This window comes from Symphalangus syndactylus, chromosome 5 (assembly GCF_028878055.3).
Source record: "Symphalangus syndactylus isolate Jambi chromosome 5, NHGRI_mSymSyn1-v2.1_pri, whole genome shotgun sequence".
Classification (NCBI taxonomy): domain Eukaryota; kingdom Metazoa; phylum Chordata; class Mammalia; order Primates; family Hylobatidae; genus Symphalangus; species Symphalangus syndactylus.
The window spans coordinates 66,682,106-66,707,491 of record NC_072427.2 but is presented as its reverse complement, the minus strand read 5'-3'; the positions used below and the strand labels follow the sequence as shown (position 1 = coordinate 66,707,491).

General features: G+C 41.6%; 1 protein-coding gene across 33 annotated transcripts in view; it reads right to left on the bottom strand.

The window, feature by feature from the left end:
* The window catches only part of MGA (MAX dimerization protein MGA), a 165,690-nt gene that overhangs the window by 37,387 nt on the left and 102,917 nt on the right, over positions 1 to 25,386 (bottom strand). For all 33 annotated transcript variants that reach the window (XM_063639163.1, XM_063639165.1, XM_055278815.2 and 30 more), the window contains 4 exons: positions 23,448 to 24,112; positions 21,522 to 21,867; positions 4,938 to 5,164; positions 2,991 to 3,176 (listed from right to left, as the gene is read on the bottom strand). In XM_063639163.1, coding sequence (XP_063495233.1) covers positions 2,991 to 3,176; positions 4,938 to 5,164; positions 21,522 to 21,867; positions 23,448 to 24,112 — 1,424 coding nt within the window. The remainder of the gene's footprint in view (positions 1 to 2,990; positions 3,177 to 4,937; positions 5,165 to 21,521; positions 21,868 to 23,447; positions 24,113 to 25,386) is intronic.

Genomic DNA, 25,386 nt, shown 5'->3' with positions numbered 1-25,386 from the left:
CAGTGTCTACTAAAAAATACAAAAAATTAGCTGGGCGTGGTGGTGGGCACCTGTAGTCCCAGCTACTCAGGAGGCTGAGGCAGGAGAATGGTGTGAACCAGGAGGCGGAGCCTGCAGTGAGCTGAGGTTGTGCCACTGCACTCCAGCCTGGGGGACAGAGCGAGACTTCGTCTCAAGAAAAAAAAAAAAAAAAAAAAGGATAACAAAATGGATTTGGGGGGCTTTTTCTTTAAAATAAATAAATGAAGACACCTTTGGTGTCAAGTATACTTAGACTTAAATCCTGGCTCCACTGCTTGCTAGCAATATAACTTAGGCCTTATTGCCTCATGTGTGCAATGGGGATAATACTACCAACCTCATATGGTTAAATAAGGTAGTATATGTAATTGCACAGCACACTGGCACACTACCTGACACATGGTAAACAGTAGCAGGATCAAATGGGAGAATGTATAATTGCCCAGTGGCAGTAAGACAAGAAACTCTTATTAGTGTTTTTACTTCTCAAATGTCCTGCTTCCCCACATGTTTAAGGATGCCTAATCCCATTTCTTAAAATTGAGAAAATGATCTTATTAACCAAGTTTCAGTAAGTACTGGAATCAAATGGCATAGTGTATAATTAGGATTATATGCTATGAATAACTTTACTTTGAAAAACTAATTTCTTGTGTCTTTATTCATAAAAGTTTATCCTTCTTAAAAATTCATTCATGGGTATTTTAAAGAAACTGGAGACTAGGGAGTCCCTAAAAGCCAGACCTACCTCCTGAAAGCTGGGAAAACAGAAGTTTTTTTATCCAAAATGATGTAACAAAGTAAAAGCAGTATATTAACTACTTTAAAAACTTGATGCTTTTTCTGTCTTTCCTTCTACCTCATTGAGTTTAAAGAGTTTTTATTAAAATATTTAAAAATATGAGAGAAATTATTTTAAAATATACTAAAAAGACAATTAAAATTTTCTCTGCATAGATAATGTTTATGCTACTAGCTTAACTATATAATTTTTTAATATAGGTAACAAAGTTTTTATCATGAGATCTGAAGTTAGAACTTATAATTAAAGTGGTCATTAATAATGCTAATGTTAATGATTTTAAATATTATTTATAGGTTCTAAATGATATATAATTTACAGTTTTAAATTACTGTCATCCTTATTCTGTTTTAAAATACAGGAGCTTTTAAGAAGAACTGGCATTAACGCTGCCCTTAAGAATGCTTTTCATCCTTAATTTTCCAGGGAATGAAAAATGCAGGATAGAAAATTGGTTGGATGTCCTTTGTTTTTTGCTTTTCACTTAAAGATAACATTATTCTCTTTATCTCTGCAAAATAATCACAAATACATGACTTATAACATAGTTTCTTCTTTTCACAGCCTCAGCGTTTACTTGCCTGGTAACAGCATCGGAATAGTACAGATTCTGGAAGTACATTTAATGCTCGAATTGCTGCAACTATTGGCTTCTTAGAACACTAAACCAGGAGGGATTTACTTTGAATATTATCAGTTGCAGCAAAGACTTACTACACAAGATTATGCAAAGCATATAAGGGACTAAAAGAGGAAGTGTTTTAGAATGGGAAGACATATTTTGTCTTTATTGTGTGCATGTATGTCTTTATTATACTGAAAAAAGCTGTCATTCAAACCTGATTTATTTGAGATAGAAGGGCATGTTTTCCTTTCCTCTTGATAATTCATAGAAATTGAACCAGTTTTCTTGTGTTTGCTTGAACAACTGTGTAAATCATACAGGATTTTGTTGGTACAGGGTGCATATTTGAAAACTATTCCCTATTATTGAGTTAACTTTCTTGATAACCACTGCATAATTACATTTTTCTTTTTTTTTTTTTTTTTTTGAGACGAAGTTTTGTTCTTGTTGCCCAGGCTGGAGTGCAGTGATGTGGTCTCAGCTCAGTGCAACCTTGGCCTCCCGGGTTCAAGGGATTCTCCTGCCTCAGCCTCCCGAATAGCTGGGATTACAGGTGACCACCACCACGCCCAGCTAATTTTTTGTATTTTTACTAGGGATGGGGTTTCACCATGTTGGCCAGGCTAGTCTCAATCAGCCCACCTCGGCCTCCCAAAGTGCTGGGTGCAAATGTGGCCGGGTGCAGTGGCTCATGCCTGTAATCCAAGCACTTATGGAGGCCAAGGTGGGTGAATCATCAGAGGTCAGGAGTTCGAGACCAGCCTGGACAACATAGTGGAACCCCGTCTCTACTAAAAATACAAAAAATTAGCCAGACGTGGTGGCAGGCACCTGCAATCCCAGCTACCCAGGAGGCTGAGGCAGGAGAATCGCTTGTACCCAGGAGGCAGAGGTTGCACTGAGCCGAGACCACACCATTGCACTCCAGCCTGGGCAACAAGAGCAAAACTCTATCTCAAAATAAATAAATAAATAAAAGATTATTATAACAAAAAAAAGAAAAGAAAAAGAAAGAATAATATATATATATTTTTTGAAACAGAGTCTCACTCTGTCATCCAGGCTGGAGTAAAGTGGCATGATAGCAGCTCACTGCAACCTCCAACCTCCACCTCCCAAGTTCAAGCAATTCTCGTTCCTCAGCACCCCAGGTAGCTGGGATTACAGGCATGCGGCACCAGGCCCAGCTAACTTTTTTTTTTTTTTTTTTTTTTTGTATTTTTAGTAAAGATAGGGTTTCACCATGTTGGCCAGGCTAGTCTCAAACTCCTGGGCTCAACTGATCCACCTACCTCAGCGTCCCAAAGTGCTGGGATTAGAGACATGAGCCACGGCACCCAACCAAGAAAGAATACTTGTAATAACCCTAAGGGACATATCATACAATAGGTACAGAGAGAAATAAACTGTTACACATGTCATGTATGACTTCTCTGCTCTGTAGGATAATTAGATTAATTATTATTCTGATAGTAATGCAAATCTTAATACCAAAAACAGGGAATTAGAAGTTAAAAAGAAATTATGCAACAAGAAACTCACCTTTGCATTATTATGGTTCTCAGGGCTAGAATGACATGAACTCTGCTGCTGAAATGATGGAGATGGGGAGGAGGAGGAAGATGGTTGTCTCTGGTCCTCTTTTTTTCGCTCATATACTCGAACTCGAGCACAAGTCATCATACTTTCAAAGTACAGGTAGACTGGATCTTTGTCCTCTTCCCGAATCTGTAAATTTCATACAACAAAATATTCCATACAGTAGGAAAAACTCCCCTAGACTCCAAAACAAAACGAATGCTAATTCTTTTTTTGTATTACAATAGTCGAAATTTTTTAATGCAAACTTTAAAATCAAACAGCACAAGTACAGTTCATATGTGCCGAATCTTAGGGCAGTCAGAAAGGATCCAGTTCTCTATCAGGAAATTTCAGACCATACCAGAGCAGTACATTTCAAATTATCTACGGTGAAGGATACATTGTTAATTATCAGTCCATCACAGACTGATACTTTAGTAAATACAATCAATTACTAGAAAAACTAAAAACATATAAAATACAAGGTTTTTGAATATTAGATTCAGTCTACTCAACTTGCTGTAGAGATTTCTAAATATTTACTCTTATTTTTCTATCCAGTTGACCCCTGAACAACACAGGTTTGAACTGTGTAGGTCCACTCACATATGGATTTTCTTCCACCTCTGTCATCAAGACAGTAAAATCAACCCTTCCTCTTCCTCCTCAGACTACTCTATGTGAAGATAGTGAGTACGAAGACCTTTATGATGATCCACTATTGAATAGTAACATTTTCTTTCCCTTATTATTTTCTTAGTAACATTTTCTTTTCTATAGCTCACTTTATTGTAAGAATATAATATATACTACATGTAACATAAAAATATGTGTTGACTGTTTATGTTATTGGTAAGGCTTCTAGTCAACAGTACACTATTAAGAGTTCGATTTTGGGAGAGTTGAAAATTATAAGCAGAATTTTGACTGTGTGGAGATCAGCGGCCCTAACCCTTACCTTTTTCAGGTTTTGTTGTGGTTGTTTTTAAGATGGAGTCTTGCTCTGTCATCCAGGCTGGAATGCAGTGGAGCAATCTTGGCTCACCACAACCTCCGCCTCCCAGGTTCAAGCAATTCTCCTGCCTCAGCCTCCCGAGTAGCTGGGATTATAGGCATGAGCTACCACGCCTGGCTAATTTTTCCTATTTTTAGTAGAGGCGGGGTTTCACTATGTTGGCCAGGCTGGTGTCGAACTCCTGACCTCAGATGATCCACCCGCCTCAGCCTCCCAAAGCGCTGGGATTACAAGCGTGAGCCACCGCGCCCGGCCTACCCTTGCCTATTTCATCACAGACCAGAAACAGTTTTATACTATAATAGCTCTGCTACAGCGAACATATTCAGTAGCATCGTAGTATAGGATTTTTCTTCAATCTAATGGACTAGGAGGACACATGGATTTGAAAGTAAGACTTGCTTAAGCCATTAACACAATGAATAACTTCCTACTTTTACCTACCAGTCTTCACAGTCATATTATATCAACTGTTACTTTAAATTTTAAACTTTACTGATATTATTGTGCATTTTTAAATTTGCTTTTAAAAGCTTTTTCCTAATGTTTTTCTACTAATAATATATACGGCTTATATTGATTACTAATATTCTACAATACAGGAGTAGTATCTTTAAAAAACTTTTTTCAAGCCATGTAAAAAAGCCCATGTTTCTATGATCTTCTTGAAGAGAAGATGGCTATTTTTTAAAATTACTACCACTCATTTCTACTTTTAAGACATTTTTAAAGTGCCAGCACTAAACTGATTAAACCAGAAAGGAAGATGTCTTATAAACATATTACTGAAAGCAAAATGATTCACAAAATATCAACCAAAAATCTGGTTGAAACACACCTTCTTTACACATGACTTTGGTAACTTGTAATAAAAGATTAAATTCCAGACTTACCACAGGATTGGGTTTGGGAGTATATGACCGTGCAGATTTAATTCCAGTGAGCAGTTTGCCCTTCACAGTAGGAGATAAAACTTCTGGCTGAGGCAATAACAATGGTTTCATAGGCTCAATGACAGAAGGCGTGGGGATATAAACTGGTTCTGGATCTACTTCACCTTCTACTTTTACCCATAATGGGTAATGTCGAACAGGCTGTTCAGGCTCTGTTTCACAAATAGCTTAACAAAAAAGAAGAGTAAGGTTTTAGGTACTTTTGGCAACAAAAGATCAATACTGAGGCACTGCCAAAACAAAATATGCTCCCTCACAAAAGGGAGTAACTCGTTAAAATAATCAACTAGACGACCCCCCAAGGGCATTTAGTTGTATTCATATACTTTAATTTATTCATCTTTAAATATTTATTGAACACCAGCTATCAACTAGATACTGTTTTAGGCATTAGAATGAACACAGCTATGAATAAAACAAAGTTCTTGCCCTCAGAGTTTAAAATCCAGTAGGGGAAGACAAACCCATAAATATATAATATCAAGTAATGGCAAGCCATGTAGAAAAACACAGCAAGGTAATTAAGGAATGAAGAATTAAAAGGGAGATGCCATTATATTTAGCAGGGTCAGAGAAGATCTTACTGAAAAAATACCTTTTTTTTTTTTTTTTTTTAAACAGAGTCTTGTTCTGTCACCCAGGGTGGAGTGCAGTGGTGCGATCTTGGCTCATGGCAACCTCTGCCTCCCAGGTTCAGGAGATTCTCATGCCTCAGCCACTTGAGTAGCTGGGATTACAGGCATATGCCACCACACCTGGCTAATTTTTATATTTTTAGTAGAGATGGAGTTTTGTCATGTTGGCCAGGCTGGTCTCGAACTCCTGGCCTCAAGTGATCCACCCAACCTTGGCCTCCCAAAGTGCCAGACTACAGTTGTGAGCCACCGTGCCTAGTCAAAAAGATAACTTTTAACCACATTTCCTAAATAATAACAACAAACATTTACTGAACCTTACTATTTAATAGTTGTGAGCATTGTTCTAAGCACCTGTGCTAAGCACTTCACGTGTTTTAACTTCAACACCTCTTGAGGTAGATGTCATTACCATGGTACAGAAGCTGAGGTGCAGGGATGTCCAATCAGTAAGAGGCAGACCCAGAATTAAATTCTGTTTATCTGGCTCCAGAGACCAAGCTGTCACTACTGCATTCTAATGACAAATTGTAATCAAAAGACAACCTGAACTCAGTACAGGAGTAAAAACACTTATATCAGTATAGACGCAACAAAACCAACTAAGGTAAAATCACACTATCAAGAAGTTCTGTATACCATTCCACAATTTATATCAAAATGTCATGTTATAGACCAATATATGCATTTTTACTTGTTAATAAATAATCCCAAAAAAAATGTGCACAAAGGAAAACATGCATTGATTACTTCACCAAATTAAAAAGATTTAGGTTAAGAGGCTCCCAGGTTTACTTATTTTTTTTAAGAGTACAAGTCTCACTCTGTTGCCCAGGCAGTGGCACAATCATGGCTCACTGTAGCCTCCTGGCTAAAGTGATCTTCCTGTCTCAGGCTCCCAAGTAGCTAGGTCTACAGGTACATGCCACCATGCCTGGATAGGTCTTTAAAAAAATTTTTTAGGTCTTTAAAAAAAGGTTTAGTTGTTAAGAGTTGATTAAAGGTAATATAAAGAAAAAAAAATTTTTTTTTTAGAGACCAGGTCTCACTATGTTACCCAGACCTGTTTTGAACTCCTGCTCATGCAATCCTGCGGCCTCAGCCTCCTGAGTCACTGGGATTACAGGCATGAGCCACTACGCCCAGCACTACTGGTTTTATTCTTTAAGTAAACTGCCCATTCCCATAAAGCAGCCGTAGTGAAGCAAGTGTATTTCTGCATTTTAATGGTCAGTCCTCACAGAGGACATGTAGCTGGTTCAAAGCCAAAGACCCAAAACTTTTCACCTAGAGTCACATGAAATATGACTGAGTGGCATTCATACTTAATTCAAATACTTACTTCAATTAATCTTTCATGACAAAGCAGAATCTAAGTTGCTACCTGATTTTCATAAGTAGCATATTTGCTCTGAACATTAATAACAACTGGTAAAGAACACCTTTGTCTAAGGGGCTCCTGAGGTAAATATACGGGCACAACCACAAAATTTGAATAAAGGTTTAAAAATTTAAAAGGGAGTGGGAGGTGGGGACAACAAAGCTAGAAAGTGATTGAGTCAATTAGCCAGCTGCAGTCTCTGTCAACTACCTTTTAAAATGTAGCTCCTTTATAACATAATTCACCAATGTTTCTGGGTTGTTTTTTATTTTGAGACAGAACTTGAGACTCTGTCACCTAGGTTGGAGTGCACTGGCACCATCATGGCTCTCCATAGCCCTGGCCTCCCCGACTCAAGAGATCATCTCACTGCCTCATCTTACAGCTGAGACTACAAGCACACACCACTTTGCTAATTTTTTAATTTTAACTTTTTTGTAGAGATGGCACAAAGGTTTCTAGACACCAATATTCATTTATGCATTCAAATATTTGAATTTCTACTACGTATCAGAATTTGCAAATACAACAATGAATAAAACTGACAAAAATCCTTGCTCTCAGGTAGCTTCTGGGGGGAAGTAAGATGAGACAGGCAATATGACGAATAAGGAAAATGTGTTGGAATATGGTTAGGTGCTTAAGAGAAAAAAGAGGAAAGGAAATAGGTAGCATGTGTAGTAAGTATGTACAAGTATGTCTTTTGAGGCTTGCCCTCCCAGTGAAGGTGGTATTAAGGGGTTCTACCACACATTTAATAAAAACTTTCTTGTTCAGTGTAGCTAATTATTTTATACACATATTAATTATAAGACAAAAACAAAAGCGCCTTCAGGGCAAGCAAGACGTCTTGGACTTCTATCAATAATCTTTTAAGGATTTTCTAAGCCTCCATAAACTAAGCATTATACTAAGCAAAGGTCCCTTTTCATCTTTTCCTTTTGAAATAATAGCTACAAAATACACAGTACAGTACATCAAAAAAAAAAAAACTCTTAAGATACCAAGAATGATTATTCATATTTCTCTTAATCTCTCACAGGAAATCAAAGACAATTTTAAAATTTCAACTGTGAATAAGTAGGAAATGGTTAATCTGTCACCAGAATGGGAAAAAATGAGAAATGGAGCTTCCAATAAATAGGGGAGTTCATAAAAGGAGTTGACTCAGAGGGGTAGAGTTCAGTTCTGTTTATGACATGTTTTAAATTGGAAGGACAGCAACATACTAAAAATAGGGTAGGGAACCAGGTGCAGTAGCTCACACCTACAATCCCAATACAGATGCCAAGGTGGGAGGATCTCTTGAGGCCAGGAGTCCAAAACCAGCCTAGGCAACATAGAAAGACCCTGTCTCTACAGAATATAAAAAGCTTTAGCTGGGCATGGTGGCATGCACCTGTGGTCCTAGCTACTCCAGAGGCTAAGACGGAAGGATCGCTTGAGCCAGGGAGATCAAGGATACAGTTAGCTATGATCAAGACACAGCACTCCAGCCTGGGTGACAGAGCAAGACCCTCTCTCTCAAAAATACATGTAAATAAATAAAATAGCATGGGAATTAAAAATCAGGACCATCATTGGCAGAGACTAGTAGAACTGAAGCCATGAAAACAGACTCCCCACAAAGGCAAGAACAAAATACTGATCCCTCACACTCACTGGCCCAATGTTCACTTGATTTCTTTATACAGCCTGGGATCCAAGATACAGCACCTCTTTATTCCCCCTTATAAAGACACTAGAGATTCTCCTACTCTTTCCCTGAAACTCAGGAAAAAAAAGAACAACACTCAGCAGGAATAGGTGGAATTAAGGGGAGAAGCTGAGTAGCACATATTCATTGACAGGAGCCAAGAATAGAAATCAGTTTTAACAAAGAAATGGTCTCATTTCTACTGAAATGCCTCCTAATATATATTACCTTCCCCAAGTCCCCTAGCTTTATCACTCTGTCTTCTGGCTTCTCAGTAAGCCTTTTGTTCATGACACTTAAAACATTACAGGAATTTAGTTACTTGTGGGACTTAAAATTACCATAAATATGTATCTTTTCACCACATACCTGTTTTATCAAATTGACAGTAACCTCTTAGAGAGATGGATTTGTTTTAATTGCCTATATTCTACCTCCTCACTCCTAGCAGTGTCCACAGTAGTTGCACCATAGATGAATAGCATTACGCTTAGAAGACCTACAAGAACTGCCATGCTGATACAGCACATTAACACACCATGCTCCTTTTCCTCTGACTTCTGTAGGCATTTTGAATCTCTTTATAATGAAATGTAACATTTATAAAGAAATGTACATAAACAATATACAACTCAATACATATTAAGAACTATACATCCATGTAAACACTATACAAGAAATAGAACAGTGCTATCAATTCCAGAACCCTTTCTCAATCACAATCCCTTCCCTTCCTATAAAAAAGGCACTTAAATGATAGCTACCTCTTTGCTTTCCTTTTTTGAATGTCAAAGTATAACACCTAAATATCATACCTTAATTTTGCCTACTTTAGGCCGGGCACGGTGGCTCACGCCTGTAATCCCAGCACTTTGGGAGGCCAAGGCACGCAGATCACGAGGTCAGCAGATTGAGACCATCTTGGCTAACATGGTGAAACCCCGTTTCTACTAAAAATACAAAAAATTAGCCGGGTGCAGTGGCGGGTGCCTGTAGTCCCAGCTACTTGGGAGGCTGAGGCAGGAGAACAGTGTGAATCCGGGAGGCGGAGCTTGCAGTGAGCTGAGATCGCACCACTGCAATCCAGCCTGGGCGACAGAGCGAGACCCCGTCTCAAAAAAAAAAAATTGCCTACTTTAAAAGTTTATATTAATGGAATCAAAGATATATTCTTTTACCTGGCATTTTTCCCCTTCAATATTATATTTGTAAAATTCATCTATGCTGAAACACAGAGTTGTAATTCATTTATTTTCACTGTGGTATTTCACTGAATATTCATACTACTGTTTATTCTTCTATTGTTATTACACATTTGGGGTTGTTTTCAGGTTTTAGATACTGTGAGAATCATTAAATATTCTTATATAATGCAGTTCTGCTTGTTATTCTAGAGTCAAACTGCTAGATCAAGGGCCATGAATCTTCAACTTTAGTAGATACTGCCAAACTACATTCCAAAGTGGTTACACCTATTTATTTCCCTCTCAGCAGTGTAGGAGATTTCCCATTGTTCACTGTCTTTATCAATAGTCGGTATTAGCTGAGGTTTGTAATGATAACCATTCTGGAAGGCGTCTAGTAGAATCTCACCATGGATTTAATTTGGATTTCCCCAATTACAAATGATCTGTTCAACATTCCACTTTATGAAATGCTTCTGAAACTCTTGCTCATTTTTTCTACAGGAGTGTTTATTATTAATTTGTAGACACCTTTATATATTTCGGATATAGGTCCTTAGATATTACAAATATCTGCTTTTATTTTATTTATTTTTGAGACAGAGTCTCATTCTATCTCCCAGGCTGGAGTGCAGAGGCACAATCTCAGCTCACTGCAACCTCCATCTCCCAGGTTCAAGCAATTTTTGTGCCTCGGCCTCCCAAGTAGCTGGGATTAGAGGCACACCCTATCACACCTGGCTAATTTTTGTATTTTTAGTAGAGATAGGGTTTCACCATGTTGGCCAGGCTGGTCTCAAATTCCTGACCACAAGTAATCCACCCACCTCAGCCTCCCAAAGTGCTGGAATCACAGGCGTGAGCCACCGTGCCCAGCCCCTGAATTTCTTATTTTAAAGTTGTCAAATGGCTTGATCTTTTCGCCAAGAATTGGTTTTCTTCTGTCATGTTTAAGAAAGTTTTTCCTAATATGAGCTCCTGTATACATTTGCCTGTATCTTCTAAATGCTGTATTGTTTAGTCATTGAAAATTAGGTGTATAATGTACCTACAAATTATTTCCATGTATGGTGTGAGAAACGAATAAAGTTTCTGTTTTTCCCATATGGATGTACAATAATCCTATCACGATTTGGTGAAAAGATCATTCTTTCTTTATTTCTTTGCCACTTTTGTCAAATCGAGTCCATTTATGGTTGAATCTGTTTACAGTATTCTTTTATTTTATTTTGAGACAGTCTCACTTTGTCGCCCCGTGCAACAGTGCGATCTCGGCTCACTGCAACCTCAGCTTCCTGGGTTCAAGAGATTCTCGTGGCTCAGCCTCCCGAGTAGCTGGGATTACAGGCGCACACCACCACGCCCAGCTAATTTTTTGTATTTTTAGTAGAGACAGGGTTTCGCCATGTTGCACAGGCTGGTTTCGAACTCCTGAGCTCAGGCAATCTGCCCACCTCGGCCTCCCAAAGTGCTAGGATTACAGGTGTAAGCCATCGCATCTGGCCTTAGTTTTTATTTTTGAGACAACGTCTCACTCTGTTACCCAGGCTGGAGTGCAGTGGCGCTATCACAGCTCACTGCAGGCTCAACCTCCTGGCCATACTTTTGCCTCAGCCTACTGCACAGCTGGGACAACAGGCCTGAGCCACCATGCCATCAGCCAAAATTTTTTTATTTTTAGTAGAGACGGAAGTATTGCTATGTTGCTCAGGCAGGTCTCGAACTCCTGGGCTCAAGCGATCCTCCTGCCTTGGCCCCACAAAGTGCTGGGATGACAAGGCATGAGTCACAGCACCCAGCCTGTAGCCTCTCTATTCTGTTCTACTTGTCTATTCATTTTATGACAAGCCAGTATCACCCATATTACATGTGATAATTTTGTAACTCTTGACATACAATAAAATCCTTCCATTCTGCCACTGTTCTTCAAGATTGACCTGGTTATTTCTAGGTTCTTTGCATTTCCATATAAATTATAAGTTCTGCTTTTCATGTTTCACATAAAAAGCTGTCAGAGTTTTGATTAGGACTGAAATAAGATTACACATGAAAGTGAGAAGCAGCATTTTTCCGAGGTTCACTTGCTAAGAGTTATTTTTTAAATAAAAAATGTTGAATTTTTATCAATTTAACCATATTCATTAATTCATTAATATCATAAATGATCTCATTTAATGTTATACAACAAATTACATACATATTCATATCTAAATCAAATTTCTACCCCTAATCACTAATACGTATTTTATACATATGGACATATTTACTAATTACAACATATGATGTCACCATAATTTAGAACATTAATTTTTTTTTTTTTGAGACAGGGTCTCACTCCTCTGTCACCCAGACAGGAGGTGCAGTGGCATAATTTCAGTTCACTGCAACCTCTGCCTCCCAGGCTCAAGTGATCCCCCCACCTCAGCCCCCCAAGTAGCTCGGACTACAGGTGCATGCCACCACACCAGGCTAATTTTTTGTATTTTTGGTAGAGATAGGGTTTTGCCATGTTGCCCAGGCTGGTCATGAACTCCTGAGCTCAGATGATTCACCAGTCTCGGCCTCCCGAAGTGCTGAGATTACAGGCATGAGCCACCGCGCGTGGCCAGGTACATTCTTTATCAAAGTTGTTTGGACTATTCTAAGTTCTTTGTTTTTCATAAAAATTTTAGAAACTTGCCAATTTCTATCCCCCAGAAGCCTGTTAGGATTTTGACTGGAATAGCATCAGCAGATCTATAGGCCAATTTGTGAAAAGTATCTTACCAAGAGTGTCTTCTGATAAATGAAAACAATATATTTTTCCATTTATTTAGGCCTCTTAAAATCACTCTCAGCAATGTCTTATAGTTTTTAGTATACAGGTTTTAGGCATCTTTTATCAAAGTTATCCTTAAGTGTCTCTTCTCTTTGGATGCTATTTTAAATGGTATTTTTTAAATCTCAATTTATCTCAATTTCCAATTGTTCATTGCTTATATGTACAAATATGTTGCATACTGATCATGTATGCTGCAACCTCATTAAACTGACTTACAGCTCTAGTAGCTTATTTTGTAGATTCCCTAGGATTTTCCTATCCATGAATAAAGCCAATTTTTACTTCTTTCTTTCCAATCTGGATACCTCTCTCTTTATCATGCCTTACTGCACTGGGGCTATGACCTCCTGTGTATAACGTTAAACAGAAGTGGTAAAAGTGGGCATTCTTCCTCATTCCCAGTCTGGGAGAGAACAATAAGTCTTTTATCATTAATATGTCAATTGTAATATTTTTCAAAGATTCTTTTATCCAGTTAGAAAATTCCTTGCTATTCCTAGTGTGCTGAGAATTTTTACCAGAAATGAATTTTGTCAGTCTTTCAAAAATATCTCTTAATCAGGTGGAGTTTGAACACACCAGAAATTTATCACTGCCACCTCAACCAAAACTGGCATCAGCAATGTAAAAATCCCAAAACATCTTATTGATGCTCACTTCAAGGAGCAGTTGCAGAAGCCCAGACACCAGGAAGGTGAGATCTCTGACACAGAAAAAAAGAACTACAAGACTACAGAGCAGTGCAAGATTGATCAGAAAGCTGTGGACTCACAAATTGCATGAAAAATCAGAGCTATTCCTCAGCTCCAGGGCTACCTGCGATTTGTGTTTGCCCTGATTAATAGAATTTATCCTCACAAATTGGTGTTTTAAATTTCTTAAGAATCTAATTAAATAATACTATATATATGTATCTATACTACATATACACTACATATATCAAGATATCTATCTATATATAGTGAGATAGATAGATATATCTTGAGATGATAAATGTTGAATTTTTATCAATTTAACCATATTAATTCATTATTATAAATGATCTTATTTAATCTGTTATATGGCAAATTACATAAATATTCATATCTAAATCAAATTTCTATCCCTAATATGTATTTTATACATATGGACATATTTACTAACTACAACATATGATGTCACCGTAAATTAGAACATTAATTTTTTCTTTTTTTTGAGACAGGGTCTCACTCTGTCACCCAGACTGGTCTTTTTTTAAGTCCATTGTAATGGAAAAGGATACTGATTGATTTTTCAAATGTTAAACAAATCCCACACTTCTAGGATACACCCCACTTAGTCATGATATAGTATCCTTTAAATATATTGTTGGATTTGAGTTGCTAAACTAAATTTAGAAATTTTACATCTATGTTCATAAGGGTTATCAGTCTACAGTTTTCTTGTAAAGTCTTCTTACGGATTGAATATCAGGGTAATGCTGGTCTCATAAGATGACACCATTTTATGGAAGACTGTATCAAATGGGATTTAGTCTAATGTTTTATAGAATTCAACAGTGAAGCAACTCAGACCACAATTATTATTGCAGGGTTCTCCACTACAAGTTCAATTCTCTAATAAGTATAAGGCAAGCAAGCAGTCATCTATTTCTTCTTGAGTGAGTTTTGTAGCTTGTGTCTTTTAAAGAGTTTTTCTATTTCATCTGAGTTATCCAATTTACTGACATAAAGTTGTTCATAATATTGCCACGTCATCCTTTCAATGTCTGTACTGAAGTCGCCTTTCATTCCTAATAATGGTAATTAGTATGTTCTCTTTATTCCTCAGTCTGGCTACAAGTATCAATTTTATTGATTTTTTTCTTTATATTGTTAATTTATAGGTATATTAAGTGGGCTCAGAAAACAGAAATGACAAGTTTTATTCTTTCCCTTGGTACTACCCACAACAGTTAGGCACAGTACCTCTGCACAGCCAGCAGTATTTTTTGACAAACCAAAGGATAAGCAGGTGATAAAAGTAAAGGCCACTGGGTCTACAATAAGGAGGCAGAATTAAAATTTCAGAAATTGTACAAGACAGAAAAAGCATGAGGACCTGGCAGTCCCCTACAACTCACTTAGTATCTTTATGACCTTGGAGAACAAGTCACTAAGCACTCAATTAGCTCATTTCTAAAATGGAGAATGAAGCCTCCTTATCATATAAGGTTGCAGGTTTAAACGATAGAACCCTCATAGAGTGCTATGCATAAGAGTGTCCAATAATGTTACCCATCTTTTTTTCAGCAATGGATTGAACCATTACAAAAAAATTTTTAAGTCTGTTACAATGACAAAAAAAAGTATTAAATGTCAAGATTTTATGCATTAAGAACACTTTTTATTTATATATTAACTATATAATAAAAACACACAAAAAATTAAAACTGTGCTAAAGAATATAAAAAGAAACAAGTCCCTTCCTTCCCTCCCTCCCTCCCTTCTTTCCTTCTTTCCTTCTTTCCTTCTTTCCTTCTTTCCTTCCTTCCTTCTTTCTTTCTTTCTTTCTTTCTTTTCTTTCTTTTCTTTCTTTTCTTTCTTTCTTTCTTTCCCTCTCTGGCCCAGGCTACAGTCTACTCGGCTTGCTGCTGCCCGCGCCGCGGACTGCCTGGGACTGCCGGCGCCCGCCACCGCTGCCTGCCTTTTCTCCTTTGGATGCAGGCACGCGTTCGCCATCTTGGCCACGCTGGTCGCCAGCTCCTGGCGCCGAGTGCTCTGCCCGCCTCAGCCTCCCGAGGTACTGGGACTGCAGACGGAGTCTCGCTCACCCAGTGCTCGGTGTTGCCCGGGCTGAAGGGCGGTGGCGTGGTCTGGCCTCGCGGCAGCCTCTACCCCCCGGCCGCCTGCCGTGGCCTGCCAGGGTGCTGGGATTGCAGCCCCTGCCCGGCCGCCGCCCCATCTGGAAGGTGGGGAGCGCCTCTGCCCGGCCACCCCGTCTGGGAAGTGAGGAGCGCCTCTGCCCGGCCACCCACCGTCTGGGAAGTGAGGAGCGCCTCTGCCCGGCCACCCACCGTCTGGGAAGTGAGGAGCGCCTCTGCCCGGCCACCCACCGTCTGGGAAGTGAGGAGCGCCTCTGCCCGGCCACCCACCGTCTGGGAAGTGAGGAGCGCCTCTGCCCGGCCACCCACCGTCTGGGAAGTGAGGAGCGCCTCTGCCCGGCCACCCACCGTCTGGGAAGTGAGGAGCGCCTCTGCCCGGCCACCCACCGTCTGGGAAGTGAGGAGCGCCTCTGCCCGGCCACCCACCGTCTGGGAAGTGAGGAGCGCCTCTGCCCGGCCACCCACCGTCTGGGAAGTGAGGAGCGCCTCTGCCCGGCCACCCACCGTCTGGGAAGTGAGGAGCGCCTCTGCCCGGCCACCCACCGTCTGGGAAGTGAGGAGCGCCTCTGCCCGGCCACCCACCGTCTGGGAAGTGAGGAGCGCCTCTGCCCGGCCACCCATCGTCTGGGAAGTGAGGAGCGCCTCTGCCCGGCCGCCCCGTCCGGGAAGAAGTGAGGAGCGCCTCTGCCCGGCCGCCCCGCCCGGGAAGAAGTGAGGAGCGCCTCTGCCCGGCCGCCCCGCCCGGGAAGAAGTGAGGAGCGCCTCTGCCCGGCCGCCCCGTCCGGGAAGAAGTGAGGAGCGCCTCTGCCCGGCCGCCCCGTCCGGGAAGAAGTGAGGAGCGCCTCTGCCCGGCCGCCCCCGTCCGGGAAGAAGTGAGGAGCGCCTCTGCCCGGCCGCCCCGTCCGGGAAGAAGTGAGGAGCGCCTCTGCCCGGCCGCCCCGTCCGGGAAGAAGTGAGGAGCGCCTCTGCCCGGCCGCCCCGCCCGGGAAGAAGTGAGGAGCGCCTCTGCCCGGCCGCCCCGCCCGGGAAGAAGTGAGGAGCGCCTCTGCCCGGCCGCCCCGTCCGGGAAGAAGTGAGGAGCGCCTCTGCCCGGCCGCCCCGTCCGGGAAGAAGTGAGGAGCGCCTCTGCCCGGCCGCCCCCGTCCGGGAAGAAGTGAGGAGCGCCTCTGCCCGGCCGCCCCGTCCGGGAAGAAGTGAGGAGCGCCTCAGCCCGGCCACCCATCGTCTGGGAAGTGAGGAGCGCCTCTGCCCGGCCACCCACCATCTGGGAAGTGAGGAGCGCCTCTGCCCGGCCGCCCCGTCTGGGAAGTGAGGAGCGCCTCTGCCCGGCCGCCCCGTCTGGGAAGTGAGGAGCACCTCTGCCCGGCCACCCACCGTCTGGGAAGTGAGGAGCGCCTCTGCCCGGCCACCCACCGTCTGGGAAGTGAGGAGCGCCTCTGCCCGGCCGCCCCGTCTGGGAAGTGAGGAGCGCCTCTGCCCGGCCGCCCCGTCCGGGAAGAAATGAGGAGCGCCTCTGCCCGGGCGCCCCATCCGGGAAGAAGTGAGGAGCGCCTCTGCACAGCCACCCATCGTCTGGGAAGTGAGGAGCGCCTCTGCCCGGCCGCCCCGTCTGGGAAGTGAGGAGCGCCTCTGCCCGACCACCCACCGTCTGGGAAGTGAGGAGCGCCTCTGCCCGGCCGCCCCGTCCGGGAAGAAGTGAGGAGCGCCTCTGCCCGGCCGCCCCGTCTGGGAAGAAGTGAGGAGCGCCTCTGCCCGGCCGCCCCGTCTGGGAGGTGAGGAGCGCCTCTGCCCGGCCACCCATCGTCTGGGAGGTGAGGAGCGCCTCTGCCAGGCCACCCATCGTCTGGGAGGTGAGGAGCGCCTCTGCCCGGCCACCCATCATCTGGAAAGTGAGGAGCGCCTCTGCCCGGCTGCCCCATCTGGGAAGTGAGGAGTGCCTCTGCCCGGACACCCATCGTCTGGGAAGTGAGGAGCGCCTCTGCCCGGCCACCCATTGTCTGGGAAGTGAGGAGCGCCTCTGCCCGGCCACCCATCGTCTGGGAAGTGAGGAGCGCCTCTGCCCGGCCACCTATCATCTGGGAAGAAGTGAGGAGCGTCTCTGCCTGGCCGCCCCGTCTGGGAAGTGAGGAGCCCCTCTGCCCGGCCGCCCCGTGTCTGGGTAGAAGTGAGGAGCTCCTCTGCCTGGCCGCTCCGTCTGGGAGGTCTACCATGGAGACCAGAAGCAATGTGGGGGCTGGACGTGGTGGCTCACACCTGTGGTCCCGGCACTCTAGGGGGCGAGGCGGGTTGATCACTTCGGACTAGGAGTTCGGGACCAGTCTGGCCAACTTGGCGAAACATGAAGAATACAACAGACAAACCAACCAACCAACTCAATGACAACAAAACAGGTCTACCCTGGAGTCATACTCTAATTTTTTCTATTTTCCTCCCTTTCTGATCCTTTATCCCACTTTCTTTTTCTTCCTCTTCCTTCTCCCTCTTCTTTGTCAAATAGAGGATTGAGTTATTATCACTGATCCATATAAAGTCCCTCTCTCATTTATTTTAACTCCCACCCCCATTTCTATTCCCCGACTTCCCATGTGCAACCTTCCTAATATGTTTGATACGCATCTTTTTGTTTGTATGTATTTTTAGAAAATGTTTATTGTTTTTGTATGCAAAAAAAAATTCATAAAAAAAAAAAAAAAAAAAAGAAACAAGTCTTCCATCATACCTAGTGTGGCAGTGACAACACTTTTAACCATTTATGTTTATTTTTAGTGGTTAGACTCATTCTAAATAAAATGCTTATACCTCAACTTCATAACTTACTTTTTTTTACCCTCAGTTTCCACCTATCTTTTTGCAAAACATACTAAAGGACTGCATCTTTTCCAGTTTTTATATTTTCTTCTTTGTCCATTTTTGGTATCAGCAACATGTTTGCCTCTAAGAACTCTTTCCTATTTCTACTCCTTTTACATACCAGTTGTTAACAAAAATATCATCCCTCCTTTTTTTTTTGATATGGAGTCTTGCTTTGCCCCCCATGCTGGAGTGCAGTGGCACAATCTCAGCTCACTGCAAGCTCCGCCTCCCGGGTTCACGCCATTCTCCTGCCTCAGCCTCACGAGTAGCTGGGACTACAGGCGCCCACCACCACGCCTGGCTATTTTTTTTTTTTTTTTTTTTTTTTTTGTATTTTTGGTAGAGACGGAGTTTCACCATGTTAGCCAGGACGGTCTCAATCTCCTGACCTCGTGATCCGCCTGCCTCAGCCTCCCAAAGTGCTGGGATTACAGGCATAAGCCACCATGCCCGGCTATCCCTCCTTTTTCGTCCTTCCCTAACAGCACAAGAAAACTGATGGCTCCTAGATAGGGAATAGCAAGCTTTGCTTTTGATGATGAACTGTACCAGTAAGAAAACAAAAAAATACTTTGGTAACTGGCTATTGGAGTTTAATTATAGTCAAGGATAGGACACAAGATGAAGACAATAATCAAAAAGCAGTAAAGCCTAAGAGGTCAGCAGTATTCCTGCTTATGTGGGCTTCTGTATCTTATTTTTGTTGCTTTGAAATGGAAATGCTTGTCTTAAGCATAAGAAGGGAGTAAACTCAGTAAGGAGATATGGATAGAACAAAACTAATAAATCTACACTATGCTTCATTTTAAATCTTTAAAATCTTATTTACACAAAGATCATTTAGGTATTTAAATACACTATATCTCACTTAAATGCTAAAATAGAAATAAGAATAGCCTGGCACTGGTCATAAAACAGGAGAGGCCAGAAAGAAATCCAGGCATTAATATATTTTAATTTATTATATTACAGGTGACATTTTAGTTCAGTTGGAAAAGTATATTTCTCAATAAGTGATGGTACAACGGCTAGGCATTTGGGGGAAATATGATTCCCTACTAAAATCCCACATCAAATAAATTCAGATATATTAACAACTTATTTTTTTAAGTCCAAAAAAGTACTAGAAGAAATATAATTAAATATTTTTATAATCTCAAGGTAGAGAAAGACTTTCTAAGCAAGACTTTAAAGACAGAAACCAAGCCCTTTGGGAGGCCGAGGTGGGCCGATCATAAGGTCAAGAGTTCGAGACCAGCCTGGCCAATATGGTGAAACCCTGTCTCTACTAAAAATACAAAAATTAGCCAGGTGTGGTGGTGCATGCCTGTAGTCACAGCTACCTGGGAGGCTGAGACAGAAGAATTGCTTGAATCCAAGAGGCGGAGGTTGCAGTGAGCCAAGATCGTGCCACTGCACTCCAGCCTGGGCGACAGAGTGAGACTCTGTATCAAAAAAAAAAAAAAAAAAGACAGAAACCATAAAAAGAAAAGACTGCCAAGTTTAACTATCACTGCTTTTTCACTGGTGGCAGGTGGGCAGTGGGGGAGGGAACCTTGAACAAAATGAAAATATAAATTACAAAATTATAACCTAGAAAATATAAAGCTTCTGCAAACTAAAGGAAAAAAACACACTCCAATAAAAGTTAGCAAAGAATTCAAAAAGGCAATTTACAGAAAAAAAGTTTATGATAAATGGTCAATAAACCTATCACAGAAGAAATACACATCTAAAACAAAATATCAATTTCTGTCTATCCATATGACAGTTTTAAAAGTTTTAAAATATTCAGTGTTAGAATAGAAAACTAACTGGGTACAGTGGCTCACGCCTATTGTAATCCTAGCACTTTGGGAGGCTGAGGCAGGAAGATTGCCTGAGCTCAGGAGTTCAAGACCAGCCTAGGCAACATGGTGAAACCCCGTCTCTACTAAAATACAAAAAAATTAGCTGGGCACCTATAATCCCAGCTACTCAGGAGGCTGGGGCAGGAGAAGCATTTGAACCCAGGAGGCAGAGGTTGCAGTGAGCTGAGATCATGCCACTGCACTCCAGCCTGGGCAACAGAGCAAGAGAACAGAAAACTGGCACCATCCAGTATCTGACTACTGCTACTGGCATAAGTCTAAACTTGGTACAAGTCTAGTGACATCTACAAATGTTTAACATGTACACACTGTCACAGCAATTCCACTTTTAATAGCCTATCCTGAACATGGATGTTCATCACCATTCAGTTTATAATAAAGAAAACCCAAAAAGGCTAACTATCCAACCAAAGGGATTATAACAACATGAAGCCATTAAAACTAACATTATAAATTAGATCTACAATTGTTGATGTGGAAAGCAGAACATGACCTTATGATGGAACATACACTGAAATATTAATCATCATCTCTGATTGAAATGAGCACAGAGCAACAGGAAATGTAAACATAAATTGCCAAAAAAAGAAGTATTAATCCCCTGATAAACTAAGAAACCTGTTTCAATTATACGGTAAAATCATTTCAATACATTTGAACAAAATAAAAAGACATAACAGAAACTAAAAAAATCAATAATGAAATAATATGTAACTTGGGTCTACATCTATGTCATATTTTATCCTCTCCCACCAAAAAAACCCCTGATTTTCAACACAGTACATGATGTTCAGCTTTACCACACCCCTACTTTGTCCCCAAATCTCCAATTATGACCAGAGGGTCTTTTTGCAAACTTCTCCTTTTAGAAAATATGATGCATTATATGGATCATCTATAGTCTTTCCAAGGAACGCACGTGTGTCTACCTGTGTGTGCATGCACATGCGCACAATCCAGAAAATGGAAGAAACTCAGGTCAAGGGCATTCTAGAAAACCAAGTAACAGTATGATTTAAATTTAGCACAAAAAAGCAATTCTCAGAGAACAATTCAACTTAAAAAAGGTGTGTGTTTGTATGCATTTCAGACGGCCAGTCAGAAAGAGCATGTAAGGATAAGAAGTCTCAAAGCTCTTATTGGATAATTGATCGGGATTAAGGTAGGTTGTATTATTCTAAAATAACCATACTTTTCCAAAAACTGATACGGCACAGTTTTAACTCTCAATTAATACTCACTGTATTCTAGCTTCTTTCTCTTCTTCTTCTCTTTCAATTGTTCCTCCTCCTCCCTGAGTCCCTCTTCTTCTTCCCTTGCCTCCTCTCCCAGAGTATCATAAAATACTGGATCTCGATGAGCAGCCTTCCTCTGAAAATGCTTAGTTTTGGATCCTCCTTTAACAAGTACAACTTTTCTTTTCAAACAAGTACAACCAAACATGCAGTCTGGTCGGCGGCAGTGAGCAGGTTGGCGCTTCTCCAAAGCTAGACTGGAACATACACAACCCAGTCGACAGAAGTCATTGTTGCAGGGAGGGGCTCGTTTCCTTATGATTGTGTGGATAGGTTTAGTTTTGAGGGAGGCCTAAAGTCAAAGCAGAAAATTGTAATTCCACTAAACTATCCCCCTACACCACCAACAACTTATGGTCATATACTGGACTGCACTACTCTCTGATTTTAAGTACTAACAGCACAGGACTAATGCAGATTCAAAAGACAGAACATGAATATAACCAGGGCTCTAAACAATTTGCTATTCTAATGCTTAGTACAGACAATTACAGGCAAAACTATCAAGGATGGATTTATTTTCAATATAAATTATACATAATGTTCTAAGGCAAAGATTAACAAAGGTTGAGACCCATGGGCCAAATCCAGCCTGTGTCATAAAGTTTCACTGGAATGCAGCCAGGCTAATTCATACACATACCGTCTGAAGAACTACAACAGCAGAGTTCGGTAACTACTATAGAGAGTGTATAGTCTGCAAAGCCTTAAATATTTACCATTTGGCTCTTTACAGAAAAAGGTTGCTGGTCCCTACTGTAGGGTAATTAATAAAAAAAGAATAGGACAATACATAAATAAAAGTCCTTATGAAGGATTAATAATGAATAAAATAATCTGCATTTAGTTCCAACATCTGATGATCTTTAGTTCCAGAATTCAGTCATAGAATTACAAAATGGAAAGTAAAAAAAGTAATGATGAACGCCAGGCGCAGTGGCTCATGCTTGTAATCCTAGCACTTTGGGAGGAAAAGGCAGGCAGATAGCTTGAGCCCAGGAGTTTGAGACCAGCCTGGATAACATGGCAAAACCCCGTTCGTATTTTTAATATAATACAAAAAATTAGCCAGGCGTGGTGGTGCACACCTATAGGCCCCAGCTACTCAGGAGGCTAAGGTGGGAGGATCGCAGTGAGCTGTGATCATGCCACTGAACTCCAGCCTGGGCAACAAGAGTGAGACATTGTCTCACTGGGATTTAGTATCTTTTAAAAGCATAATTTTCAGGCTGGGCATGGTGACTCATGCCTGTAATCCCAGCATTTTGGGAGGTGAGACAGGTGAATCACCTAAGGTCAGGAGCTCGAGACCAGTCTAGCTAACATGGCAAAAACCTGTCTCTACTAAAAATACAAAAATTAGCCAGGTGCAGTGGCATGTGCCTATAGTCCCAGCTACTCGAGAGGCTGAGGCAGGAGAATTGCTTGAACCCAGGAGGCAGAGGTTGCAGTGAGCTGAGATCCTGCCACTGCACTCCAGCCTGGGCAATAGAGCGGGACTCCATCTCAAAAAGTAAAAAATAAAAGCACAATTTTCAAAGTTGTTTTAACAAGATCAGCAAATGTACTTGCCCATATGTTGGAAAGTGAAATCAGAGATTTTCAAAATGGTCAGCTGCCTTTATACAGCAGAGAGAGGTTATTCAAAAGTGCGATTGTACTGTCTCTCTCTGATGGCAGGAGAAATCTACACCTGAGTATCTAGTTGGTAAAGAACAAATGGGGAAGACATAGCCTTTGTTCCCATGAAGGTTCTAAATGCTAAAAACTAGCTGATCACCCTGCCAAAAAGTACCATTCCCATTTCCCCTCACTAACCTCTCTCTTTCTAGCCAAGCACTAACATACCTCCAGAAAACAGCAGCTACTTACTTGAGCTGTAAGTAGAGTTGTTAAGGATACATCTGCTCGCTCTTCTGTGATATATGTTCTCGGTTTTCCTTCCCAAAGTGCACAGTCTTCCAGGTCCATTAGCTTCACCTGAGATTTAGACAAGCCTGGAGGGCGACTTCCCTGTTGCTGTTGCTGCTGCTGCTGCTGTTGTGCCTGCCGCAAACTAATCTGCTTTGGAAATATATTTTCATCCAAAGTTGGCACAACAAAGTTGTTCGCCTGATTTTCTGAGATGATACCTGAAGAATTCTTGGTAACCTTATCTCCTAGAATCATATGAGAGTATTTCTGCTTTGGTGAAACAGGATATGGTAAAATGGATTTATAAGATGATTTAGTTCGGCCACTGAAAGTTGCCTGTCTGTTTTGAGACTTTGCCTTTCGAGAGGCAGGGGGTACAGAATGAGGTTTCAAAGAATAAGAGGTAGAAGGGGAAATAGTAGATTGCTTCTTTAGTACACTATCAAGTGTTCGTACATAGCTGGTACTCTTAGTGGGAAGCTGGTACACCACAGGAGATGTGGGAGCATTGGAAGAGAAACCCATGCTTGTTTCCATCAGCTTGCCTTCATTTTCCAAGTATTCATCTAGCTTATCACTACAGAAAGCAGAACGATTTTTCAGTGAACTTTCTGAATTTCCACCTAGAAACAAGAAAACACAAAATGCTGAAAGAAATCTAGGACAGATTATGAATCTCCATAAAAACACTAAAAAAGGCCAAGAATATTGAGCTACAAGATAGTGAATCTTCTAAACTATCCCTTAGCTGGGCACAGTGACTCCCACCTGTAATCCAGCACTTTGGCAGGAAGAAGCAAAAGGATCGTTAGAGGCTAGGAGTTCAAGACCAGCCTAAGTAACATAGCAAGGACCCTGTCTCTAAAAAAATAAATAAATTTTTTAAAATAAATATATTAATAAACTATCCCTCCTCAGAAAGAAAAAATTAATAAAACCAAGTGAAGAGAATGAGTCTTAGATACTAATGACATTAAAGTCCATTCTCTAGTCTTGGGCACTAAAAACATTAAAATCCATTCTCTAAAATGTCTTACTCTAAAACTATCACATTATTTATTGAGGCACTAATTCTTAGAAAGTGCTAACAATGTATTTAACCTAAGAATCTTCAATCTTTGACAATCTTTGACCTGATTAAAGAGACCAAAGATAAGTAAAAACGTAACAGGGAGCCTGTGCGCAGTGGCTCACTCCTGCAATCCCAGCACTTTGGGAGGCTGAGGCTGGCAGATCACCTGAGGTCGGGAGTTCGAGACCAGCCTGACCAACATGGAGAAAACCTGTCTCTACTAAAAATACAAAATTAGCTGAGCATGGTGGCACATGCCTGCAATCCCAGATACTCAGGAGGCTGAGGCAGGAGAATTGTTTGAACCCGAGACGGGGAGGTTGCGGTGAGCCGAGATCACGCCATTGCACTCCAGCTGGGCAACAAGAGCAAAACTCCATCTCAGAAAAAAAAAAAAAAAACACATAACAGGGAAAAAAAAAGAAAGCAGGCCTCAACAGAATGCCAAAAGATTATTTATGAGAGTGAGACTGAGCACAGAGGCTCATGCCTGTAATCTCGGCACTTAGTGAGGCCAAGGCGGGCGATTTCTTGAGCTCAGGAGTTCAAGACCAGGCTGGGCAACATCACAAACCTCAGCTCTACAAAAACTTAGCCAGGCATGGTGGCGCACACCTGTGGTCACAGCTATTCTGGAGGCTGAGCAAGGAGAATCACTTGAGCCCAGGAGGTCAAGGCTGCGGTGAGCTGAGACTGGACCACTGCACTCCAACCTGGGCGATGGAGCAAGACCCCGTCTTTAAAAAGCGAGGGAGAGAGACTGGAATGCCTGGAGTGGGATACAAAACATTAGAGAAGAAGGAAGACCACAAAAAGAGGGGTGTA